The sequence below is a fragment of the Salmo trutta genome, chromosome 4 (genome assembly GCF_901001165.1).
Source record: "Salmo trutta chromosome 4, fSalTru1.1, whole genome shotgun sequence".
Lineage (NCBI taxonomy): Eukaryota > Metazoa > Chordata > Actinopteri > Salmoniformes > Salmonidae > Salmo > Salmo trutta.
The window spans coordinates 11,751,541-11,774,362 of NC_042960.1; the positions used below are offsets into that span (position 1 = coordinate 11,751,541).

The window sequence follows — 22,822 nt, forward strand, 5'->3', positions numbered from 1 at the left end:
CTCCAATGAGGTCTCATAGCCCGGGAAAAACAGGAATGACGTAATTCAAAGCCCTGGCTGAAACAAAGGAGAGCAAAAGCTAAGTGGTCACTCAATGGACTAAGCCTTAGGCGCGTGACACGCCCCGCCCCCGGCTTTCGGTTTTTTCCTCAGTTTACAGACAGGAGGCAGATTCCCGGTCGGAATATTATCGCTTCTCTACGAGATAAATTGCATAAAAATTGGTTTTAAACAGCGGTTGACATGCTTCGAAGTACGGTAATGGAATATTTAGAAATTTTTTGTCATATTTTGCGTCATGCTCGTGGCCGAGATTTAGCGTTGGGATAGTGTCTAGAACTCACGAACAAAACGTCTTGATGGAACATAACGATGGATTATTTGGGACCAAACCTACATTTGTTATTGAAGTAGAAGTCCTGGCAGTGTATTCTGACGAAGAACAAGCAAGGTAAGAACATTTTTCTTATAGGAAATGTGATTTTGGTGAAGGCTAAACTTGCAGGGTGTCTAAATAGCTAGCCCTGTAATGCCGGGCTATGTACTTAGATTATTGCAAAATGTGCTTCATCCGAAAAGCTATTTTAAAATCGGACATATCGAGTGCATAGAGGAGTTCTGTATCTATAATTCTTAAAATAATTGTTATGCTTTTTGTGAACGTTTATCGTGAGTAATTTAGTAAAATCACCGGAAGTGTTCGGTGGGAATGCTAGTTCTGAACGTCACATGCTAATGTAAAAAGCTGGTTTTTGATATAAATATGAACTTGATTGAACAGACATGCATGTATTGTATAACATAATGTCCTAGGTGTGTCATCTGATGAAGATCATCAAAGGTTAGTGCTGCATTTAGCTATGGTTTGGGTTTATGTGACATGATATGCTAGCTTGAAAAATGGGTGTCTGAATATTTCTGGCTGGGTACTCTGCTGACATATTCTAATGTTTTGCTTTCGCTGTAAAGCCTTTTTGAAATCGGACAGTTTGGTTAGATAAAGGAGAGTCTTGTCTTTAAATAGCTGTAAAATAGTCATATGTTTGAAAAATGGAAGTTTTCGATTTTAGAGGAGTTTGAATTTCGCGCCCCGCCCATCATTGGATATTGGAGCAATCGTTCCGCTAGCGGAACGTGTAGATGTAAGAGGATAAGCAGGTGATTTGGTAAGATAATAACTCCTTCAAATAAACAATGTGACCAGTAGACGGGGTGTTAATTAACTGACTGGCATACCTGTAAATTACCTACATTCTCCTAATGATGAAGAGCAGGCTGCAGACTTTACATTTAAATCAGCCCAAGGCCAGCCTTATGTGTCGAAACATGCATCAGGTCAAGCGTTTTGGCTAGACAACAATTTATTTTTTTTGGAGGCAGTACCCAAGTAAGCTGATGCTGCTATAGGTTACTGTAACCCCAATTATGCCTATAGCCTATCAACAGTTATCACGGAGGTTAAGGGATCTAGTGAATAGACTGGACCATGGTTTTATAGACATTGTTTTTCCTGTACAGTGCAGTTTGTTTGTAAAATACAACAAAAATGTATGAATACTTTTCTTAAACTCTACATTTCAAAATTGCACCCTTAAACAATAGCACCAGTAAATTATCAAGAATCATACCATCAAAATAATGATTTATTTTTCTATATTGTCATTGTAAATTTTTTTTACCAGTAGGCTATTATGTTCTTTACAATAATTTACTTAAGCGCCAACCATTTTTCAATGTGCTCAACCTTACAAGATTTTTTAAAATCTTAATTAAAGTAGTAATTATCTTTAGTTAAGATTTTCCCCCATGTAGTAAACAATTTTTATGCACTATGCAAAGCTGCTGTTGGTGACGCTCAGCAGAGTCTTGAATAAAATGAAAAAAGTACTTCCGGGTCACGGAAATTCTGAAAATTGTAAAATAAAAGTCCCCCACGTAATAGTAGAAGTGTACCCTTTATTTATTCATGATATATGAAACAGGATTGTCTAAACATTAATGATTCATATTTTTTCATATTTAAGTGACATTTGCATTAAATGTGGGTTTCAAAATACGTTCCAAGGTCAAATAAATGCCCCCGATACAATACATTGTATATTGTAAAATACATATTGGCTTATAGAGAGAACTATTCGAGGTGCCGATGTAAAAGAGGGTTGGGATTACTCAGTAGGGTCTGTAGAATATATATATGGTGTTATTTAATGGGGGACTCCGGTCTAAATACTCAGCAACACTTTCTACTCCACCCACTCCATAGCCCCCAATGCAATACACTGTAGGTCTATACATTACATATTGGCTTATAGAGAAAAAACGATTCTATGTGCCAATGTAAAAGTGGCGTTGGGAAAACTAATGTAATTTATAGGCCTACAATGTATTGCATTGGGGGCTATGGAATGAGTGGAGTAGCATGTGTTGCTGAGTATTTCGACCAGAGACCTCCATTAAATAGCACCATATATACACTGAGTGTACATGACATGACTGAGTGTATATGACATAGAATGAGCAGGTGAATCCAGGTGAAAGCTATGATCCCTTGCTGATGTCACTTCTTAAATCCACTTCAATCAGTGTAGATGAATGAAGGGGAGGAGACTGGGAAAAAAAAAAAAATTAAGCCTTGAGAAAATTGAGACATGGATTGTGTATGTGTGCCATTCAGAGGGTGAATGGGCAAGACAAAATATTTAAGTCCCTTTGAACGGGGTATGGTAGTAGGTGCCAGTTTCCCATGTATATCAAGAATAGCGCACCACCCAAAGGACATTCAGCCAACTTAACACAACTGTTAGAAGCATTGGAGTCAACATAGGCCAGCATCCCTGTGGAACACTTTTGACACCTTGTAGATTCCATTGAGACTGTTCTGAAGGCAAAGGGGAGGGGCAACTCAACATTAGGAAGGTGTTCTTAATGTTTTGTACACTCAGTGTAGATTCTAAAGAAACTACTCTGTGTTGGTGGTCATTTCCAGTGGTGGAAAAATTACAGTAAATTACCTAAAATAATTGCTGAGATGTTTGGCTTAGATCGAAGGAAGCCAAGGAAACTAAGGCCAATTTTAATTAAGCAATAATGCCCGAGGGGTGTGGTATATGGTTAATATACCACGAATAATTCTGACTTCATAACTAAGTGGGAGGTGGGAATTTACCAGTTGTGAAGTCGTAAATACCAGTTGAATGCATTCATGTGCTTTGAACTCGTTGAGAAAGGTAGATTGGCTAATGGCCAACAAGCTGCGTAAACTATAAAGTACAGCTATCATGCTTGTAAACAAATTATAGTGTTGAAAACCCATATTAATAGATTGCTTTTTATAAATAATGTTTTGTTGTTGCATTTACCAGTCCAGAATGCTATTATCGAGGTAATTTCTTTAGTAGGTGATGTCAGAGGTCATCAAGTGGGAACTCATGATGATAGACTAGTAATTACCAGTAGTTACCAGCTCAAATAGATTTTTTCCAGTCGTATGTGGTAAATTCCCACTTGGTTACGAATGCAACATAAGGCTGTTCTTAAGCACGACACAATGCGGAGTGCTGTGGTATATTGGCCATATACCACAAACCTCCAAGGTGTCTTATTGCTATTAAAAACTGGTTACCAACATAATCAGAGCAGTAAAAATAAATGTTTCGACATAACCGTAGTATATGGTCTGATATACCACGACTGTCAGCTAATCAGCATTCAGGGCTCGAACCACCCAGTTTATAATACTATATAACAACCAAGTAAGTAAAAAGTCAACATACACTATAGATATATACAAAAGTATGTGGACACTCCTTCAAATTATCGTCTATTTCAGCCACACCGTTGCTGACAGGTGTGTAAAATCGAACACATGAGCCATGCAATCTCCATAGACAAACATTGGCAGTAGAATGGCCTTACTGAAGAGCTCGGTGACTTTCAACGAGGCACCATCATAGGATGCCACCTTTCCAACAAGTCAGTTCGTCAAATTTCTGCCCTGCTAGAGTTGCCACGGTCAACTCTAAGTGCAGATATTGTGAAGTGGAGACGTCTAGGAGCAACAACGGCTCAGCCGTGAAGTGGTAGGCCACACAAGCTCACAGAACGGGAACGTCGAGTGCTGAAGCATGAAAAAAATTGTCTGTCCTCAGTTGCAACACTCACTACCGAGTTCCAAACTGCCTCTGGAAGGCCCTTTCCTGTTTCAGCATGGCAATGCCCCCATGGACAAAGCGAGGTCCACACAGAAATGGTTTGTCGAAGAACTTGACTGACCTGCACAGAGCCCTCACCTCAACCATATCAGAACACCTTTGGGATGAACTGGAACGCCGACTGCGAGTCAGCCCTAATCGCCCAACATCAGTGCTCGACCTCACAAATGCTCTTGTGGCTGAATGGAAGCAAGTCCCTGCAGCAATGTTCCAACATCTAGTGGAAAGCCTTCCCAGAAGAGTGGAGGCTGTTATAGCAGCAAAGGGGGATCAACTCCATATTAATGCCCATGATTTTGGAATGAGATGTTGGACGAGCAGGTGTCCACATACTTTTGGTAATGTAGTGTAGTGTAATATATTAGAAAAAAGAGGGTATAGAATATAGACAAAACCAAATTCAGAGGGGAGATATAGTTACACTTCAATAAAATGACAGTGTTTTGGCTATGCCTGCACACCAAACAACAAGTCTGTATCATCAGAGATGGTGAGCATACTCAGATGCTCAACTGAGACACTTCACATGATAATTATAATTCAGTATGTCAACTAAAGAATAGTTCCCAGATATCCCCTGTGTACATCTCAAGCCACACTGCTACGATTTCTCCCCTTTGTGGACACTCCTATGTCTGATCAGGTTAGTCAGGAAGGAGAAGCTCTTGTAACATAGTTTGCACTTGAAGGGCCTTTCATTGGTGTGAACTGTCTGGTGCCTCTTCACATAGTTCGCCTCAGCGAAGCGCTTCCCACAGGTGGGGCAGGCGTACGGCTTGTCGGCGTCCGACCTAATGCTCGGCCTCCCACGTTGTGACCCAATGACACCAGAGGAGGTAGAAGCAGGAGCCACCACCCTCAAGTGGTTAGTCTTTGAGCTCCCTCCTTGACCTCTAGCCATTGTTTGGGTGTTGTTGGGATTGTGTGCTGTGTTATAGGCTAGGTAACTCTCGTGGTGAACGCCAATCTTGACCCGGTCTGTATTGGTGGGGTAACCATGAGGTAGCTGAGGAAGGCTGGACCCAGGTCTAGGCTTTCTATGAACCCAGTCACCAGGCATTAGACGAGACCCTGAAGGAGAAGACAGACTTGCTGTTAGACTCCCACCAGAGGGGTCGCCCACTACTCTCTCTGAAGGCTGAAGCCCAGGGTGACCTGCTCTGTTCATCATGGATACTGTGGTGTTTGTATCATAGGAACAGGAGGGTCTATCTCTATCAGCCCCAGGCCCTGCTTCATCCCTGCACTGAGACTGTGAAGAGAAAGGTCTGGGCTGCAGACTGGATCCCTGACTGGAGCCTCTGTCTCTCTGATGACCACCAGGACTGAGGTTGTTCAGTCCACCTGTCCACTGGTTGTGTTCTGTGTGGTTGTGATGGAGTCTCTGTCCCTCGTGGTTGGGCCCTGGTTCTGACTCGGGAAGGAAGAGCGATGGCTCCTGATCCAGAGTTCTGATCCGGGGCCAGGGTTTGTGACCAACCGATTCAGAGGTCCAGTCTCTCCCTCTAGCAACACCGGATATCAGCAGGTCCTCATGGACTGCAGACTGTAAAGACAAATTGAACAGAAAAGCATAAAGGTTTATATAAGAAACTCTTTGCTGTACACACAGAAACATGACATGATATTATAAAATGTTAATCAGAGTCAAGCCATCTCTAACACTGTGATTCAAGTACCTAACAATATGGAGCCATTGGAGTGTATTATAAAAACCTTTCCACGTGTTGATTCAAGAATTAAATATGTTTTGGTTTGACTGAGAAGGGAAGTCCATGCAATGATACAACAATAACAAAGGGGTCAGCACAGTCATTTTTGTATTTAATTTCAATAAAATGGTTATACACTCACATAACCTGAAGTACAGTACTTTTATTGCACAAAACGATATGTGACAAGTACAATAACTTTTCTCACTATGGAAACACTTTACCCTTTCTGTAAATCTGGTACCCTCGATTTGATCAAATGTATTTTAGAATACTTTGGAAAAGGTTCAACATTACACACAGCTTCACTAGTTTATGTGAAGTAAACATGAATTAAGGCACTATCATTTCATCATTATAAAACACCAGCATCAAACTACAAGACATAGTTGTCACTTTTCATCAGTGAAGCATTTTTACAGACACCATCACACCAACCATCACCATATCATCTACTCTGTCTCATCATACTCATTCTTTCCTCAGTTCACCTCATCCAGTTCCCTGCTACATCCAAAACCAACAAAATTAACATCAAACTAACTAATACTGCATTACATGTCACTACACATGGGCCCTGTGCATTTTCTGCTGGTGTATCCTGAGGTAGCTCTTCTCTGAGAATCTCTTCTCGCAGTGCGAACAGGCGTACAGGCTCTCTCCTGTGTGGACTTTTAGGTACATCTTCAGCTGGTCCTGGCGTGAGAACCTCTTCTCACACTGAGGGCAGCTGTAGGATTTCTCCCCTGTGTGGACCCTCTTGTGCCTCTTCAGGTGGTGCTGGTGGGAGAACCTCTTCTCACACTGGTGGCAGCCGAAAGATTTCTCCCCTGTGTGCATCCTCTGGTGGATCTCCACCTGTTTGGGGAAACTGAAGGCTTTCCCACAGAATGAACACGGGAAGCGCTTCTCTTTGCCACTGGATCTACTGATAGCATTACTACTACTGTCATTTGTCAATGGTCTTGTGTAGCCATTTAGTGTTGAGGCACTGGCATTGTTTGAGGTCTGGTTTAACATTAGGAGAGTGTGAGGAGGATGAAGGCCAGGGAGTGTCTGTGTTGTTGCAGGGTCCATGTTCCAGTTGATAGATCCTATAGAAGGCATGCTGAAGGCAGCACCTGTTAGGGGGTTAACCTGATGCGTCATCAGTCTCTCTGAATCACAACTATAGGAGCAGGACGGAGCATCGCTAGCAGAGTCTGTGTCTGTTTTCTCCCGCCGCATACCAACACCTCCCCGTCCCCGTGGACCGAATCTACACCTCGCCCTGGTCTCAGCCAGTCTGTTGTCATGGAGACTAAGTTCAGTTGTTTTGTATTCGACTGTTTGTTTCTGTTTGTGGTTAACAGGGTTGTTCCCTAGCCCAGAGTTGAGGACAATGTCCCATCCACTGACCTCCACTATGTCACCTCTGGTCCTGGCCTGCTCAGTGATGTTGTCCCCTGGGCCCTTGGCTGCACCGGTCGGGGAATCCAAGATGGCCACCCAGTCTCCTCTGTTAGCCTCCAACCAACCACCTGCAGGAAGAGGTTAGAAAATAGACTTTACAAACATCAAAACTCTATACCTATGGATTTTTGTAAATTACCTGGTGAAGTTCATACATTATAATGTGTGTTTTTGCATATAAACATAAGTTGTACTGATTTCATTTTGTGAATGAAGAAAATTAAGAAATAATAATAGCCATGTGCATCACTATTCCCATTGAAGATCTATTACTTTATGTTGGCTATATGTATTTCTCCCTTACCTTGCTCCCCCATCTTTAGTCCACTCAGCAGATCAATGCTCTCTGGTCCATCTTCTATTGTCTCCTCTTTGACCAGCAGCAGATCAGGCTTCCCTTCCTCCATGTCTACTGACTGTAAGAGATACAGAGTGAGAGGATGTTGGATCAAGAAATATGATATGAGCACCCTGCTATGGAGCATCTTCTGATTGGGTAATGAGGGATTGCTATGAGTACTATGCAAACATGTTAGTTGATTTTATACTAAGCAAATGTGCTGATCGAATATCTTTCCATATAATCTTATTCATTATGATCTAAAAAGTAAAACTGATCCTAGATCAGCACTCCTACTCTGAGAGGCTTTGTGTATACGGGCCCTGACCTAATACCATTCAGACAGTAGTTTACAGTGGGCTCACCTCAGTGAGACTGTGTGTGATCCTGTGCTGCTCAGCTGGTTGCTCTGTGGGTTCAGGAGGAGGTGTAGTCTGGTTGTCCTCCATGACCATGGTCCCCTCAGGGTTCCCCAGACCCTCCTCACACCCCTCCTCCTTCATCATCAGCACCTCTGGACCCTCCTCATCCTGGAAGAGACAGGTGATACAGATTACACAGACATACACTCCATCAGGTACATACACACACACACAGATAATAAACACACTTTCAACATGGAGTGTTTACTCCCCACTATGTTTGAGTCCTATACTGTAGTTACAGACTGACTTCATCGTTGTTAAACCCATCATAATGGGGATAAATACGATGTAGTTAAAATCTTTCCGTTATGAAAAGTCAAAAGTCATCATCAGTCAAACCTGACTTAACTATTTTGATGTATACAGTAGGTGTTTGTTAGTGTGTGGGTATGTGTAGGTATATTTAGTAAGTGTATATTGGTTATAAAGTGCTGTAGGGTGTATGCAGAATAGGGTGAGATCAGATGTTATGTATATTAAAGAGAGTCTCAATGAAAGTCTTAGAATGAAAAGTCCCATTTTGTGTTTATTAAACGTCCATATGAAAATCACACATACACGTCTCAACAATAAATCTGCATGAACTTGATAAACTGCATACATTTTCTCATTAAAAGTGTCTTGGGAAAAAAAATAATAAGTAGTTGAACAGAAGTACTGAAACAGGCATTTGTGAACATCATACAGTACAAACACAATATGTAAGAGACAAAAATATAAAACGCACCATGCAACTATTTCACTGAGTTACAGTTCATATAAGGAAATCAGTCAATTGAAATACATTTATTATGCCCTAATCTATTGATTTCAAATGAATGGGCAGGGTCGCAGCCCACTGGGGAGCCAGGCCCAGCCAATCAGAATGAGTTTTTCCCCACGAAAGGGCTTGATTACAGACACAAATACTCAGTTTCATCAGATGTCCGGATGGCTGGTCTCAGACAATCCCGCAGGAGAATTAGCCGGATGTGGAGGTCCTGGGCTGGCGTGGTTACATATGGTCTGCGGTTGTGAGGCCAGTTTTACTGCCAAATTCTCTAAAATGACGTTCGAGACAGCTTACGGTAGAGAAATTAACATTCAATTCTCTGGCAACAGCTCGGGTGGACATTCCTGCAGTCAGCATGCCAATTGAACGCTACCTCAACTTGGGACATCTGCGGCATTGTGTTGTGTGACAAAACTGCACATTTTAGAGTGGCCTTTTATTGTCACCAGCACAAGGTGCACATGTGTAATGATCATGCCGTTTAATCAGCTTCTTGATATGCCATACCTGCCAAGTGGATGGATTATCTTGGCAAAGGAGAAATGCTCACTAACAGGGATATAAACAAATGTGTGCACAAAATTTCAGCTCATGAAACATGGGACCAACACTTTATACGTTGCGTTTATACTTTTGTTCAGTATATATGCCTTGTTTATATTTTTGTTCAGTATATATGCCTTATATCGCACAATGTCTGGATGCAATATTCTACCCAGGAATATGCAACACTGAAATCTGTTACTCTCATTATTCCAAATGCATCTGTGGATATTTTCTGCTGACAACAATGACAATTAATCGCTGTCTTTACTGCAGGGTTTGAACTAAATGTCAAAAGATATTGAGTGGAATGGTTACTTTCTATTTTATGGGGTGGAATGGTTTTTCTGCTGGTGTATCCTGAGGAAGCTCCTCTCTGAGAACCTCTTTCCGCAATGAGCACAGGCAAACAGCCTCTCTCCCGTGTGGACCTTCAGGTGCATCTTCAGCTGGTGTTGGCGGGAGAACCTCTTCTCACACTGGGGGCAGCTGAAGGATTTCTCCCCTGTGTGGACCCTCTGGTGCCTCTTCAGGTTGCCAGCCTGGGCGAAGCGCATATGACACTGGTTACAGCTGAATAATTTCTCCCCTGTGTGGACCCTCTGGTGCCTCTTCAGGCTGCCAGCCTCAGCGAAGTGCATGTGACACTGGGTACAGCTGAAGGGCTTCTCTCCTGTGTGAACCCTCTGGTGGATCTTAAGGTTGCCAGCCTGGGCAAAGCGCATGTGACACTGGGTACAGCTGAAGGATTTCTCCCCTGTGTGGACCCTCTGGTGAATCTCCACCTTCTGGGGGCAGTTGAAGCCTTTGTTACAGAACATGCAGAGGAACAGGTTCTCTTCACTATTGCCTGGTGCTGCTCCTCCTCCCTGAGCCTGGGCTCTAGCCTCGTCGTTTGAGTTCAATACCTGATCGAAAAGTACATCAGAAGATGCCATCGATGTTGACACTGAGTCGCGATCCCAGAACCTGTGTAAAGGGGAGTGGGTCACAACATTTGTATTTGTCTCTAAGCTTCCCCTGTAATCTAAGAAATCTCTGCCCTGTGAGTGTCCATCTCCTAGGTGACGATTTGCACTCAATGTGGGAGGAGCGTCGCCCTCCACTTTCACAGTCACCTCATCTATCACTATAACCTCCCCTTTCTTATCTAGGCACCCTTCAGAGTACACACTTCTACTGTACTGGTTCCAGTCCCCTCTAGACAGATCAGTCTGTGTCTCTAAACCAAAGGGCATGTTGCCAAGGTCCATCTCTGTAGTGTAAGAACAAGACGGATCATCACCACCAGTGTCTAACGTGTCACCATCACCATTTCCACGGGAATGAACCGTACTCTGGCATTGGTGAAATACCGGTAAGTATTCCGAGCCATGAGCAGGAGGACAGACCAGTCTCTCTGGGTCTGATCTGTGGTCAGATCCTGTGTATAAGAGCCTCTGTGTTACAGTTAAAGTCTCTGACTTGATGACGGCGTTCGGCGTTCCACTGACCTCCGTGATGCAGCGTTGAGTCTTGGCCTGGGGTGCGGCGGCAGTTGCGATGTCCTCCTTGGCTACAGGGGGCGCCACTCCAGCCGTTGCTTCAGTCTGGATGCCTCTACTGTGCCGTGGGTCCTCCTCTCCTTCAGTCCTCTCATGCTTGACCCCAGGACCTGCAGCCTCTGCATCTGCTGACTGACACAAAAAGAGAGGAGGTTATTGAATTCAATAAAAATGTCGTAGGGAAGTCTCACAAGTAGGGCTGTTGCGGTGACCGTATTACTGCCACACCGGCAGTCACGAGTCACAAAGGCAGTCAAATAGGCTTCTCCAAGCTCTGATGCTGCTGATGGTCATTAGTAGCCTACTAAACTTGCTAACTGCCTGGTACTCAGCACTCTATTGTCCCTCTAATCACTCTGACATCAATGCAAATGTAATCAAAAAGGTATTCAAATACTTATTGAGAACCCATGTGCTCATGCTGTGCAACAATTGTGCGAAATAAAACAGAGTGATGGCCTCTATTAAAAAGAGGAGGATCCCATCAGCTTTCTATAGGCTAGGCCTACAATATTTATTTCTCAACTTTCCTAATATTAAGCACATTGCTTATCTTTACAACTGGAGTATAGCCTACCTGGCTGGCATGAAAATGAACCAAGGGAAAAGCACTATTTAAGTGCATAGATGACATGTATTTTTTCAGCTGCCCCTGTTTCGAGACAGGTGCATGATAATGGTCCATTCTAAATCAAAACAAATTTCACACATACAGTGCCTTCGGAAAGTATTCAGACCCCTTGACATTTTCCACATTTTGTTAGGTTACAGCCTTATTCTAAAATTGATTAAATCGTTTTTCCCCTCATCAATCTATACACAACAGACCCGTAATGACCAATAAAGCTCGCCGCCATTGGACTCTGGAACAGTGGAAACTCGTTCTCTGGAGTGATGAATCATGCTTACATCTGCACATTATGCCCTGAATCTACTCTACCACGCCCAGAAATCTGCTCCTTTTATTCTCTGTCCCCAACGTACTAGACGACCAGTTTTGACAGGCTGTAGCCGTACCCTCATCCTACTCCTCCTCTGTTCCTCGGGTGATGTGGAGGTTAACCCAGGTCGTGCATGTCCCCAGGCACTCTCATTTGTTGACTTCTGTAATCGAAAAAGCCTTGGTTTCATGCATGTTAAAATCAGAAGCCTCCTCCCTAAGTTTGTTTAACTCACTGCTTTAGCACACTCCGCCAACCTTGATGTCCTCACCGTGTCTGAATCCTGGCTTAGGAAGGCCACCAAAAATTCTGAGATTTCCATACCCAACTACAACATTTTCCGTCAAGATAGAACGGCCAAAGGAGGAGGAGTTGCAATCTACTCCAGAGATCGCCTGCAAAGTTCTGTCATACTTTCCAGGTCTACGCCCAAACAGTTCGAACTTCTAATTTAAAAAATGAATCTCTCCAGAAATAAGTCTCTCACTGTTGCCACCTGTTATAGACCCCCCTCAGCTCCCAGCTGTGCCCTGGACACCATATGTGAATTGATTGCCCCTCATCTATCTTCAGAGTTCGTTCTGTTAGGTGACCTAAACTGGGATATGCATAACACCCTGGCAGTCCTACAATCTAAGCTAGATGCCCTCAATCTCACACAAATCATCAAGGAACCGACCAGGTACAACCCTAAATCCGTAAACATGGGCACCCTCATAGATATTATCCTGACCAACTTGCCCTCTAAATACACCTCTGCTGTTTTCAATCAGGATCTCAGTGATCCCTGCCTCATTGCCTGCATTCGCTATGGGTCCGTGGTCAAACGACCATCCCTCATCACTGTCAAATGCTCCTTAAAACACTTCTGCAAGCAGACCTTTCTAATCGACCTGGCCCGGATATCCTGGAAGGATGCTGACCTCATCCTGTCAGTCGAGGATGCCTGGTCGTTCTTTAAAAGTCATTTCCTCACCATCTTAAATAAGCATGCCCCTTTCAAAAAATGTAGAACTAAGAACAGATATAGCCCTTGGTTCACTCCAGACCTGATTGCCCTTGACCAGCACAAAAACATCCTGTGGCGGACTGCAATAGCATCGAATAGTCCCCGCGATATGCAACTGTTCAGGGAAGTCAGGAACCAATACATGCAGTCAGTCAGGAAAGCAAAGGCTAGCTTTTTCAAATAGAAATTTGCGTCCTGTAGCTCTAACTCCAAAAAGTTTTGGGACACTGTAAAGTCCATGGAGAACAAGAGCACCTCCTCCCAGCTGCCCACTGCACTGAGGCTAGGTAACACGGTCACCACCGATAAATTCATGATAATTGAAAATTTCAATAAGCATTTCTCTACGGCTGACCATGCTTTCCTCCTGGCTACCCCAACCCCGGCCAACAGCTCCGCCCCCCCGCAGCTACTTGCCCAAGCCTCCCCAGCTTCTCCTTCACCCAAATCCAGATAGCAGATGTTCTGAAAGAGCTGCAAAACCTTGACCCGTACAAATCAGCTGGGTTAGATAATCTGGACCCTCTCTTTCTAAAACTATCCGCCGCCATTGTTGCAACCCCTATTACTAGTCTGTTCAACCTCTCTTTCGTATCGTCCGAGATCCCAAAGATTGGAAAGCTGCTGCGGTCATCCCCCTCTTCAAAGGCGGTGACACTCTAGACCCAAACTGTTATAGGCCTATATCCATCCTGCCCTGCCTCTCTAAAGTCTTCGAAAGCCAAGTTAATAAACAGATCACTGACCATTTTGAATCCCACCGTACCTTCTCCGCTGTGCAATCCGGTTTCCGAGCTGGTCACAGGTGCACCTCAGCCACGCTCAAGGTACTAAACGATATCATAACCGCCATCGATAAAAAAACAGTACTGTGCAGCCGTCTTCATCGACCTGGCCAAGGCTTTCGACTCTGTCAATCACCGTATTCTTATCGGCAGACTCAATAGCCTTGGTTTCTCAAATGATTGCCTCGCCTGGTTCACCAACTACTTTGCAGACAGAGTTCAGTGTGTCAAATCGAAGGGCCTGTTGTCCGGACCTCTATGGGGGTACCACAGGGTTCAATTCTCGGGCCGACTCTTATCTCTGTATATATATCAATGATGTCGTTCTTGCTGCGGGTGATTCCCTGATCCACCTCTACGCAGACGACACCATTCTGTATACATCTGGCCCTTCTTTGGACACTGTGTTAACTAACTTCCAAACGAGCTTCAATGCCATACAACACTCCTTCTGTGGCCTCCAACTGCTCTTAAACGCTAGTAAAACCAAATACATGCTTTTCAACCGTTCGCTGCCCACATCCGCCCGCCCGACTAGCATCATTACCCTGGACGGTTCTGACCTAGAATATGTGGACAACTACAAATACCTAGGTGTCTGGCTAGACTGTAAACTCTTATTCCAGACTCATATTAAACATCTCCAATCCAAAATCAAATCTTGAATCGGCTTTCTATTTCCCAACAAAGCCTCCCTCACTCACGCCGCCAAACTTACCCTAGTAAACTGACTATCCTACCAATCCTCGACTTTGGCGATGTCATCTACAAAATAGCTTCCAATACTCTACTCAGCAAACTGGATGCAGTCTATCACAGTGCCATCCGTTTTGTTACCAAAGCCCCTTATACCACCCACCACTGCGACCTGTATGCTCTAGTCGGCTGGCCCTCGCTACATATTCGTCGCCAGACCCACTGGCTCCAGGTCATCTATAAGTCTATGCTAGGTAAAGCTCCGCCTTATCTCAGCTCACTGGTCACGATAACTACACCCACCCATAGCACGCGCCCCAGCAGGTGTATCTCACTGGTCATCCCCAAAGCAAACACCTCCTTTGGCCACCTTTCCTTCCAGTTCTCTGCTGCCTGTGACTGGAACAAACTGCAAAAATTGCTGAAGCTGGAGAATTATATTTCCCTAACTAACTTTAAACATCAGCTATCTGAGCAGCTAACCAATCGCTGCAGCTGTACATAGTCCATCTGTAAATAGCCCACCCAATCTACCTACCTCATTCCCATATTGTTTTTATTTACTTTTCTGCTCTTTTGCGCACCAGTACCTCTACTTGCACATCATCATCTGCTCATCTATCACTCCAGTGTTAATTTGCTAAATTGTAATTTCTTCGCTACTTACCTCCTCATGCCATTTGCACACACTGTATATAGACTTTCTTTTTTTCTCTATTGTGTTTTTGACTGTACGCTTGTTTATTCCATGTGTAACTCTGTGTTGTTGTTTGTGTCGCACTGCTTTGCTTTATCTTGGCCAGGTCGCAGTTGTCAATGAGAACTTGTTCTCAACTAGCTTACCTGGATAAATAAAGGTGAAATAAATAAAATAAAAAGTTACTCTTCATTAAATTGAACTGAACTGCTTTGCTTTATCTTGGCCAGGTCGCAATTGTAAATGAGAACTTGTTCTCAACTTGCCTACCTGGTTAAATAAAGGTGAAATAAAATAAATAAATAAAAAAATTAGGCCTGCATAATGACAAAATATGCAGGCTGTATATGAGTAAATTTCTTTTTGGATGAAGTAGCGTTTATGAAAGAAAAGGTTGGAGACCCTTGCTCTAGGTCAAACTGTTGAAATATGACCCATATTACCGGAGCTACATTTTTCTTTCTATTGCAGATTCAGGGCCGCAATTTATGGATATATAGCTGACCAACAACAACAAAAAATTGCATTTCATAATGATAAATTAATAATACATTTGGAATATCATGTTTTTATGTGAAAATAATTAATGACCAAATTGAAACGCAAAACTCTAGTTTGCATTTTCAAGTTGACAGTGCTTGTTCAATGCCCTACCAGATAACACTGCCATATTGAGAAAGAACATTGTTAAAAGATCAAAGTTATCATTTGTAATTGTACTACATTATTGTGATCGCATTATTTGTGACAAAAAGAAGATGACAACTTAATGTGCAATTTAACAATGTTTTTTATTAACCTGTAAATCCTTATTGAGTAAAACAATATTATTCCTCCCATTTTCGATTTCATTATCAGTTTGGCCTGTCAATCGATCACTGTGGCTGGGATGGTCAGGGGAGGAGCAGAATATGTGAGAGTCACAGGCTTGTTAGGGTTTCAGATCTGTCAATGAATTATTAGGGGTGGGATTGTCAGGGAAAGGAGAAGATTAGTACTAGTGTTTTTTATGTCACACTATGACACTAACCTCTATCACGATAACCTGCTGGGTTAAGGTTCCACTCCCCTCATCTATAACTAAGGGTTGGTTATCTCTCCACGCTGGCTTCACAAAGCTCCTGTGGCCTCCAGTGAGATGTCCTTCACCTGAGAGAGTGATTGAGGAAAAAGGGGTGGTTAGGTTAGGTACTGTCAATGCTCAACGCTATATTGCACACTGTCTATAATTGGCAAGAATGTAAGGAAACACCTCATAACTTCTTGATACACTATTTATTGATTGATTTACTATGTTCCATGGATCACATTATTTTGAGTATGACAATAGGAAATTCGGTAAATCAAGAATCTTGTTAGATTATATTGTGTCTTTGTGCAAGAATAATTCGTTCTTAATTGACCTGCCTGGTAAAATGAAGGTCAAATAAAAAAATTGTGCAAGACAGACAAGTAATCAGCGGAAGTGACCAAAAACTGACCAAGACCCAATTCTGGGTAACGCATCTGAACACGTGGTGAGGGTAACAGCCTCCGCCCTCTGCAAAATCTAAATGTACCTCTTGCCATTCCTCTGATTCTGTCGACGATTTTCACACTACTGGGACGACTGGCGAGGACGCGCTCTCGCATTGTCCTCTCTGCGCGCTCCCGTGCCACCTTCAGTTCCACAAGCTGTAGTTTCCTCCGCAATGCCCTGTTTTCTTTCTGGCTTTGAGTTATTTCCAAACGAAACACTGCATAGTCGTCGTCTACGAGTTTACAGACCTCTGCAACGGCTGAATTCGCTAGCACCTCCATGATGGAGGCTATTTGAGTGTGAAAAACCATACAGTTATCCATTGTTAGCAGCTACTAGCTAGCTTTACTTAAATAACATCTATCAACCAAGGCGAAAGCGAATTAAACACTACCTGTGGTAAGTATGTGATGCTGTGCAGTTACATTAGTCATATGCTGAGTTCCAGGGGGTTAATAAACGTCTAAATAAAAACGCTAAAGTGGAAATTGTTCTTGGTCACAGGTCGCTTCCGTTTACACCGAAGAGAAAGGATCTCATTGGTTGGCGTCATGGCTCAAAGGGTGTGGTTAAATAAATACAAAGATGCGTATTGTACTTTGAAATACGCTAGTGTTTAAAATGGTAATTAAGTATGTTAAAAAGCATATTTTGTGTGTTGGAATGGTGTGGGCATATACCGGTCGTTAAACATATGTACACGAGTAGTTCATCCTCTATAAGGAAATAGCAAGCATTTTTTTAACCTTTGTTTGAGATAAAAGTTTACGGTGGGGTTTTTGAAGTGTTTTCTCCAATTTATGCTTTGGTCACAAATACGATTATTATGGATGTGCACGGTTATTCGAATATCCATAGTATGCGAATAGTTGTGCGAGTACACTTTTTTTTTGTAAGAAAAATACATGAATTAAAACATCCATCTGACAATCATTTGAAATGAATTTAATAAAACAAACTTTTCAATGTAGTTATGACCTGCGCCCCGCAAAGACTAGTAGCCTTCACATGTGTAGCTTTATGTTGAAATGAGTGGGCTACAACCAGCAACCAACAGGTAGGCTGTTTACAGAATGGGGTTGAAGAGAGCGCCTCAATTAGCCTACCTAGCTTAGCTACTCTAGGATACTCCAGTGAAAACAGGCACTGTTATGTGGGATAATGCATACCATTGTGGCTGCTACAAGTTAGCTAGTTTTGCTGGATGTTACTGCATCTCTCTCAATTCAATTTCAATTTAAGGGCTTTATTGGTATGGGAAACATATGTTAACATTGCCAAAGCAAGTGAAGTGGATAATATACAAAAGTTAAATAAACAATACAAATTAACAGTAAACATTACTCACAGAAGTTCCAAAAGAATAAAGACAATTCAAATGTCATTGTCTATATACAGTGTTGTAACAATGTGCAAATAGTTAAAGTAAAAAAGGGAAAATAAACAAACATGGGTTGTATTTACAATGGTGTTTGTTGTTCACTGGTTTCCCTTTTCTTGTACCAACAGGTCACAAATCTTGCTCCTGTGATGGCACACTGGTATTTCACCCAGTAGATATGGGAGTTTATCAAAATGGTGTTTGTTTTCGAATTCTTTCTGGGTCTGTGTAATCTGAGGGAAATATGTGTCTCTAATATGGTCATACATTTGGCAGGAGGCTAGGAAGAGTGCAACGCTGTCATCAAGGCAAAGGGTGGCTACTTTGAAGCATCTCAAATATAAAATGATGATTCCGTATGTGTTATTTCATAGTTTTGTCTTCACTATTATTGTAGAAAATATATTTTAAAAAAAAACTCTCAAATGAGTAGGTGTTCTAAAATGTTTGACCGGTAGTGTGTGTGTGTGTGTGTATATATATATATATATATATCTCTATCTCTATCTCATATATATATCTCTATCTCTATCTCATATATATATATATATATATATATATATGAGATAGAGATAGAGATAGATATAGATAGATAGATATCTATCTATATCTCTATATATCTCTATATATATATATATATATATATAAAAATCTTTGCAACTCTGCCTAGAAGGCCAGCATCCCGGAGTCGCCTCTTCACTGTTGATGTTGAGACTGGTGTTTTGCGGGTACTATTTAATGAAGCTGCCGGTTGAGGACTTGTGAGGCGTCTGTTTCTCAAACTAGACACAAATGTACTTGTCCTCTTGCTCAGTTGTGCACCGGGGCCTCCCACTCTTTCTATTCTGGTTAGAGCCTGTTTGCGCAGTTCTGTGAAGGGAGTAGTACACAGCATTGTACGAGATCTTCAGTTTCTTGGAAATTTCTGGCATGGAATAGCCTTCATTTCTCAGAACAAGAATAGACCGAGTTTCAGAAGAAACTTCTTTGTTTCTGGCAATTTTGAGCCTGTAATCGAACCCACAAATGCTGATGCTCCAGATACTCAACTAGTCTAAAGAAGGCCAGTTATATTGCTTCTTTAATCAGAACAACAGTTTTCAGCTGTGCTAACATACAGTTGAAGTCAGAAGTTTACATACACCTTAGCCAAAAACATTTAAATTCAGTTTTTTACAATTCCTGACATTTTAATCCTAGTGAAAATTCCGTCTTAGGTCATTTAGGATCACCACTATATTTTAAGAATGTGAAATGTCAGAATAATAGTAGAGTTATTTATTAAAGCTTTTATTTCTTTCATCACATTCCCAGTGGGTCAGAAGTTTACATACACTCAATTAGTATTTGGTAGCATTGCCTTTAAATTGTTTAACTTGGGTCAAATGTTTTAGGTAGCCTTCCACAAGCTTCCCACAATAAGCTGGGTGATTTTTGTTGGCCCATTCCTCCTGACAGAGCTGGTGTAACTGAGTCAGGTTTGTAGGCCTCTTTGCTCGCACATGCCTTTTAAGCTTTGCCCACAAATTTTCTATAGGCTTGAGGTTCAGGGCTTTGTGATGGCCACTCCAATACCTTGACTTTGTTGTCCTTAAGCCATTTTGCCACAAATTTGGAAGTATGCTTGGGGTCATTGTCCATTTGGAAGACCCATTTGCAACCAAGTTTTAACTTCCTGACTGACGTCTTGAGATGGTGCTTCAATATATCCATATAGTTTTCCTACCTCATGATGCCATCTATTTTGTGAAGTGCACCAGTCCCTCCTGCAGCAAAGCACCCCCACAACATGATGCTGCCACCCCCGTGTTTCATGGTTGGGATGGTGTTCTTTGGCTTGCAAGCCTCCCCTTTTCCCTCCAAACATAACAATAGTCATTATGGCCAAACAGTTCTATTTTGTTTCATCAGACCAGAGGACATTTCTCCAAAAAGTATGATCTTTGTCCTCATGTGCAGTTGCAAACCGTAGTCTGGCTTTTTTATGGCGGTTTTGAAGCAGTGGCTTCTTCCTTGCTGAGCGGCCTTTCAGGTTTTGTCAATATAGGACTTGTTTTACTGTGGATATAGATACTTTTGTACCTGTTTCCTCCAGCATCTTCACAAGGTCCTTTGCTGTTGTTCTGGGATTGATTTGCACTTTTCGCACCAAAGTACGTTCTGTCTCCTAGAGATGAATGTGTCTCTTTCCTGAGCGGTATGACTGCTGCGTGGTCCCATGGTGTTTATATTTGTGTACTTTGTTTGTACAGATGAACGTGGTACCTTCAGGAATTTGGAAATTGCTCCCAAGGATTAACCAGACTTGCGGAGGTCTACAATTTTTTTTCTGAGGTCTTGGCTGATTTCTTTTGAATTTCCCATGATGTCATGCAAAGAGGCACTGAATTTGAAGGTAGGCCTTGAAATACATCCACAGGTACACCTTCAATTAACTCAAATGATGTCAATTAGCCTATCAGCAGCTTCTAAAGCCATGACATCATTTTCTGGAATGTTCCAAGCTGTTTAAAGGCACAGTCAACTAGGTGTATGTACACTTCTGACCCACTGGAATTGTGATAGTGAATTATAGGTGAAATAATCTTTCTGTAAACAATTGTTGGAAAAATTACTTGTGTCATGCACAAAGTAGATGTCCTAACCAACTTGCCAAAACTATAGTTAACAAGAAATTTGTGGAGTGGTTGAAAAATGAGTTTTATTGACTCCAACCTAAGTGTATGTAAACCTCCGACTTCAACTGTAATTGCAAAAGGGTTTTCTAATGATCAATTAGCCTTTTAAAATGATAAACTTGGATTAGCTAAGACAATGTGCCATTGGAACACAGGAGTGATGGTTGCTGATAATGGGCCTCTGTACGCCTATGTGGACATTCCATTTAAAAAATCAGCCGTTTCCAGCTACAATAGTAATTTACAACATTAACAATGTCTACACTGTATTTCTGATCAATTTGATGTTATTTTAATGGACAAAAATTGTTGCTTTTCTCTCAAAAACAAGGACATTTCTAAGTGACCCCAAACTTTTGAAAGGTAGTGTATATATTTGGGAGCAGTATAAAGGTGAGTTGACATTCCCCCTTTCTCTTTTATACTGGATCTTTTTTCAGCTGTTGTGAAAAGTTTGGATGCGCGTAAAACCCCCTTCGTTATCATAATATTATATGCCCAAGGGGAGCAATTATGGTGCCTGTAACTATTTAGACAGCCTATTTAAAACAAGTTCCTGTTTCGTCTTATAAAAATTTGATTAGAATTATTCGCTGTCTTTTCAGGTCCTGGCCAATCAAAAACAGCACATGTAGAAATGACCCGAATTGCGGGCTGCAGTTGTACACTTCTACAATTTTTCTTAAAATCTAACATTAACCACACTGCTAACCTTATGCCTAACCTTAAATTAAGACCAAAAAGCAAAACAAAAAATTCATGAATGTTTACGATATGGCCATTTTGACTTTGTGGCTGTGATAACTATTGACAAATGGGGTCAAGCTTCGACACACCTACAACTTTATTCATCAAAACCCAGCCCTTTTTTCCCCGAAAGAACATTGTTGGCAAGAATAAAGTATAAAATAATTATTTCCATCTACATCAATTCGGTAAGGTAAATATGCAATTGTCTTTGTTCTAGCATAGGTTTACTGTCTCTATAAAAACAGGAATTTACACAACTGTTTCAAATGACAAGTTAATGAGGGGTATGTGGTTAATTACCCTCTTAAACTCTTACTCCAAGACACTTCACATGATAACTATAATATGTCAGCTAAAAAAATGGTTCCCAGATCTCCCCTGTGTACATCTCAAGCCACACTGCTACGATTTCTCCCCATTGTGGACACTCCTATATCTGATAAGGCTACTCAGGAAGGAGAAGCTCTTGTAACCTAGTTTGCACTTGAAGGGCCTCCCCTTGGTGTGAACGGTCTGGTGCTTATTCACATAGTTCGCTTCATTGTGACCCAATGACACCGGAGGAGGTAGAAGCAGGAGCCACCACCCTCAGGTGGTTAGTCTTTGAGCTCCCTCCTCTAGCCATTGTTTGGGTGTTGTTGGGATTGTGTGCTGTGTTGTAGGCTAGGTACCGCGTGGTGAATGCCCATACTGACCCTCTGTATTGGTGGGGTAACCCCGAGGCAGCTTAGGAAGGCTAGAACCAGGTCCAGGCCTTCTATGAACCCAGTCACCAGGCATTAGACAATACTCTAAAGGAAAATACAGATTTGCTGATAGACTACCACCATGGGGTGTTCTCACACCACTCTCTGTGAAGGCTGAAGCCCAGGGTGACCTGCTCTGTTCATCATGGATACTGTGGTGTTTGTATCATAGACCCTTCTGTTCCTATCTCCATCAGCCCCAGGCCCTACTCCATTCCTGCACTAAGACTGGAGCCTCTGTCCAATGGTTGTGTTCCGTGTGGTGGAGTTGTAGGGCAGCTCAGCCACGAAGTGACAATTCTTATCAACTGTATGCAAGAATTTCCTCTGTTGATCTCACCAACCCCCATTGTCTCACCTCTGAGAAGCAGAGGTTACATCCTATAGGTCTGATTGGAGGTTAAATTTACAGTAATACTATTGGTCAACAACTTTGGTTTTTGAATCCACACAACTCAGAAGCTTATAAAAGGGTCTTAGATTCATTGTTCTTTCTCTTATGTTCCTGACTTGCTGTGGTGAGATACCTACACTAGTTCTTTCTCTCTGACCATGCTTAGAATAATGACTTGTAATGCTTTGTTACTTAAGCTTTATGCCTTGTATGTGAATCCATTCAAG

General features: G+C 42.1%; 3 protein-coding genes and 1 long non-coding RNA gene across 5 annotated transcripts in view; 1 reads left to right on the top strand and 3 right to left on the bottom strand.

The window, feature by feature from the left end:
* Window positions 1-4,613: 4,613 nt before the first annotated feature.
* On the bottom strand, window positions 4,614-7,718 carry LOC115191339 (zinc finger protein 629-like). The gene is made up of 3 exons (XM_029749217.1): window positions 7,680-7,718; window positions 7,322-7,443; window positions 4,614-5,757 (listed from the first exon to the last, which is right to left on the bottom strand). Exons 1-3 carry the CDS (start codon window positions 7,690-7,692, stop codon window positions 4,813-4,815), a joined length of 1,080 nt encoding a protein of 359 aa, XP_029605077.1. The 5' UTR covers window positions 7,693-7,718; the 3' UTR covers window positions 4,614-4,812.
* Window positions 6,015-22,822, bottom strand: part of LOC115191331 (endothelial zinc finger protein induced by tumor necrosis factor alpha-like) — a 34,112-nt gene continuing 17,304 nt past the window's right edge. The window contains exon 6 of the transcript XR_003877637.1: window positions 6,015-6,367. The gene's annotated coding sequence lies outside the window, so the exon portion shown is untranslated. The remainder of the gene's footprint in view (window positions 6,368-22,822) is intronic.
* Window positions 9,573-17,179, bottom strand: LOC115191139 (zinc finger protein 514-like). 2 transcript variants are annotated; one of them, XM_029749107.1, is made up of 4 exons: window positions 17,041-17,172; window positions 16,687-16,935; window positions 16,158-16,276; window positions 9,573-11,131 (listed from the first exon to the last, which is right to left on the bottom strand). In XM_029749107.1, the coding sequence occupies exons 1-4, from the start codon at window positions 17,078-17,080 to the stop codon at window positions 9,782-9,784; spliced, it is 1,758 nt and encodes a 585-aa protein (XP_029604967.1). In that variant the 5' UTR covers window positions 17,081-17,172; the 3' UTR covers window positions 9,573-9,781. The 2 variants fall into 2 exon arrangements, with proteins under 2 accessions (XP_029604967.1, XP_029604968.1); XM_029749108.1 differs by having other exon boundaries at window positions 16,687-17,179.
* Window positions 16,963-17,579, top strand: LOC115191405 (uncharacterized). The gene is made up of 2 exons (XR_003877663.1): window positions 16,963-17,045; window positions 17,151-17,579. It is a non-coding gene; the product is annotated as an uncharacterized LOC115191405 (long non-coding RNA).

Coding starts and splice junctions, on each gene's coding strand:
- LOC115191339 (XM_029749217.1), bottom strand. Junction 5,758..7,321: donor CCAGAGGTGACATAGTGGAG/GTCAGTGGATGG, acceptor TTGTCTTTACAG/TCTGCAGTCCATGAGGACCT.
- LOC115191139 (XM_029749107.1), bottom strand. CDS start 17,080: ATGACTAATGTAACTGCACAGCATCACATACTTACCACAG. Junction 16,936..17,040: donor GCATCACATACTTACCACAG/GTAGTGTTTAAT, acceptor ACACTCAAATAG/CCTCCATCATGGAGGTGCTA. Junction 11,132..16,157: donor AGCAGGTTATCGTGATAGAG/GTTAGTGTCATA, acceptor TTTTTGTGTCAG/TCAGCAGATGCAGAGGCTGC.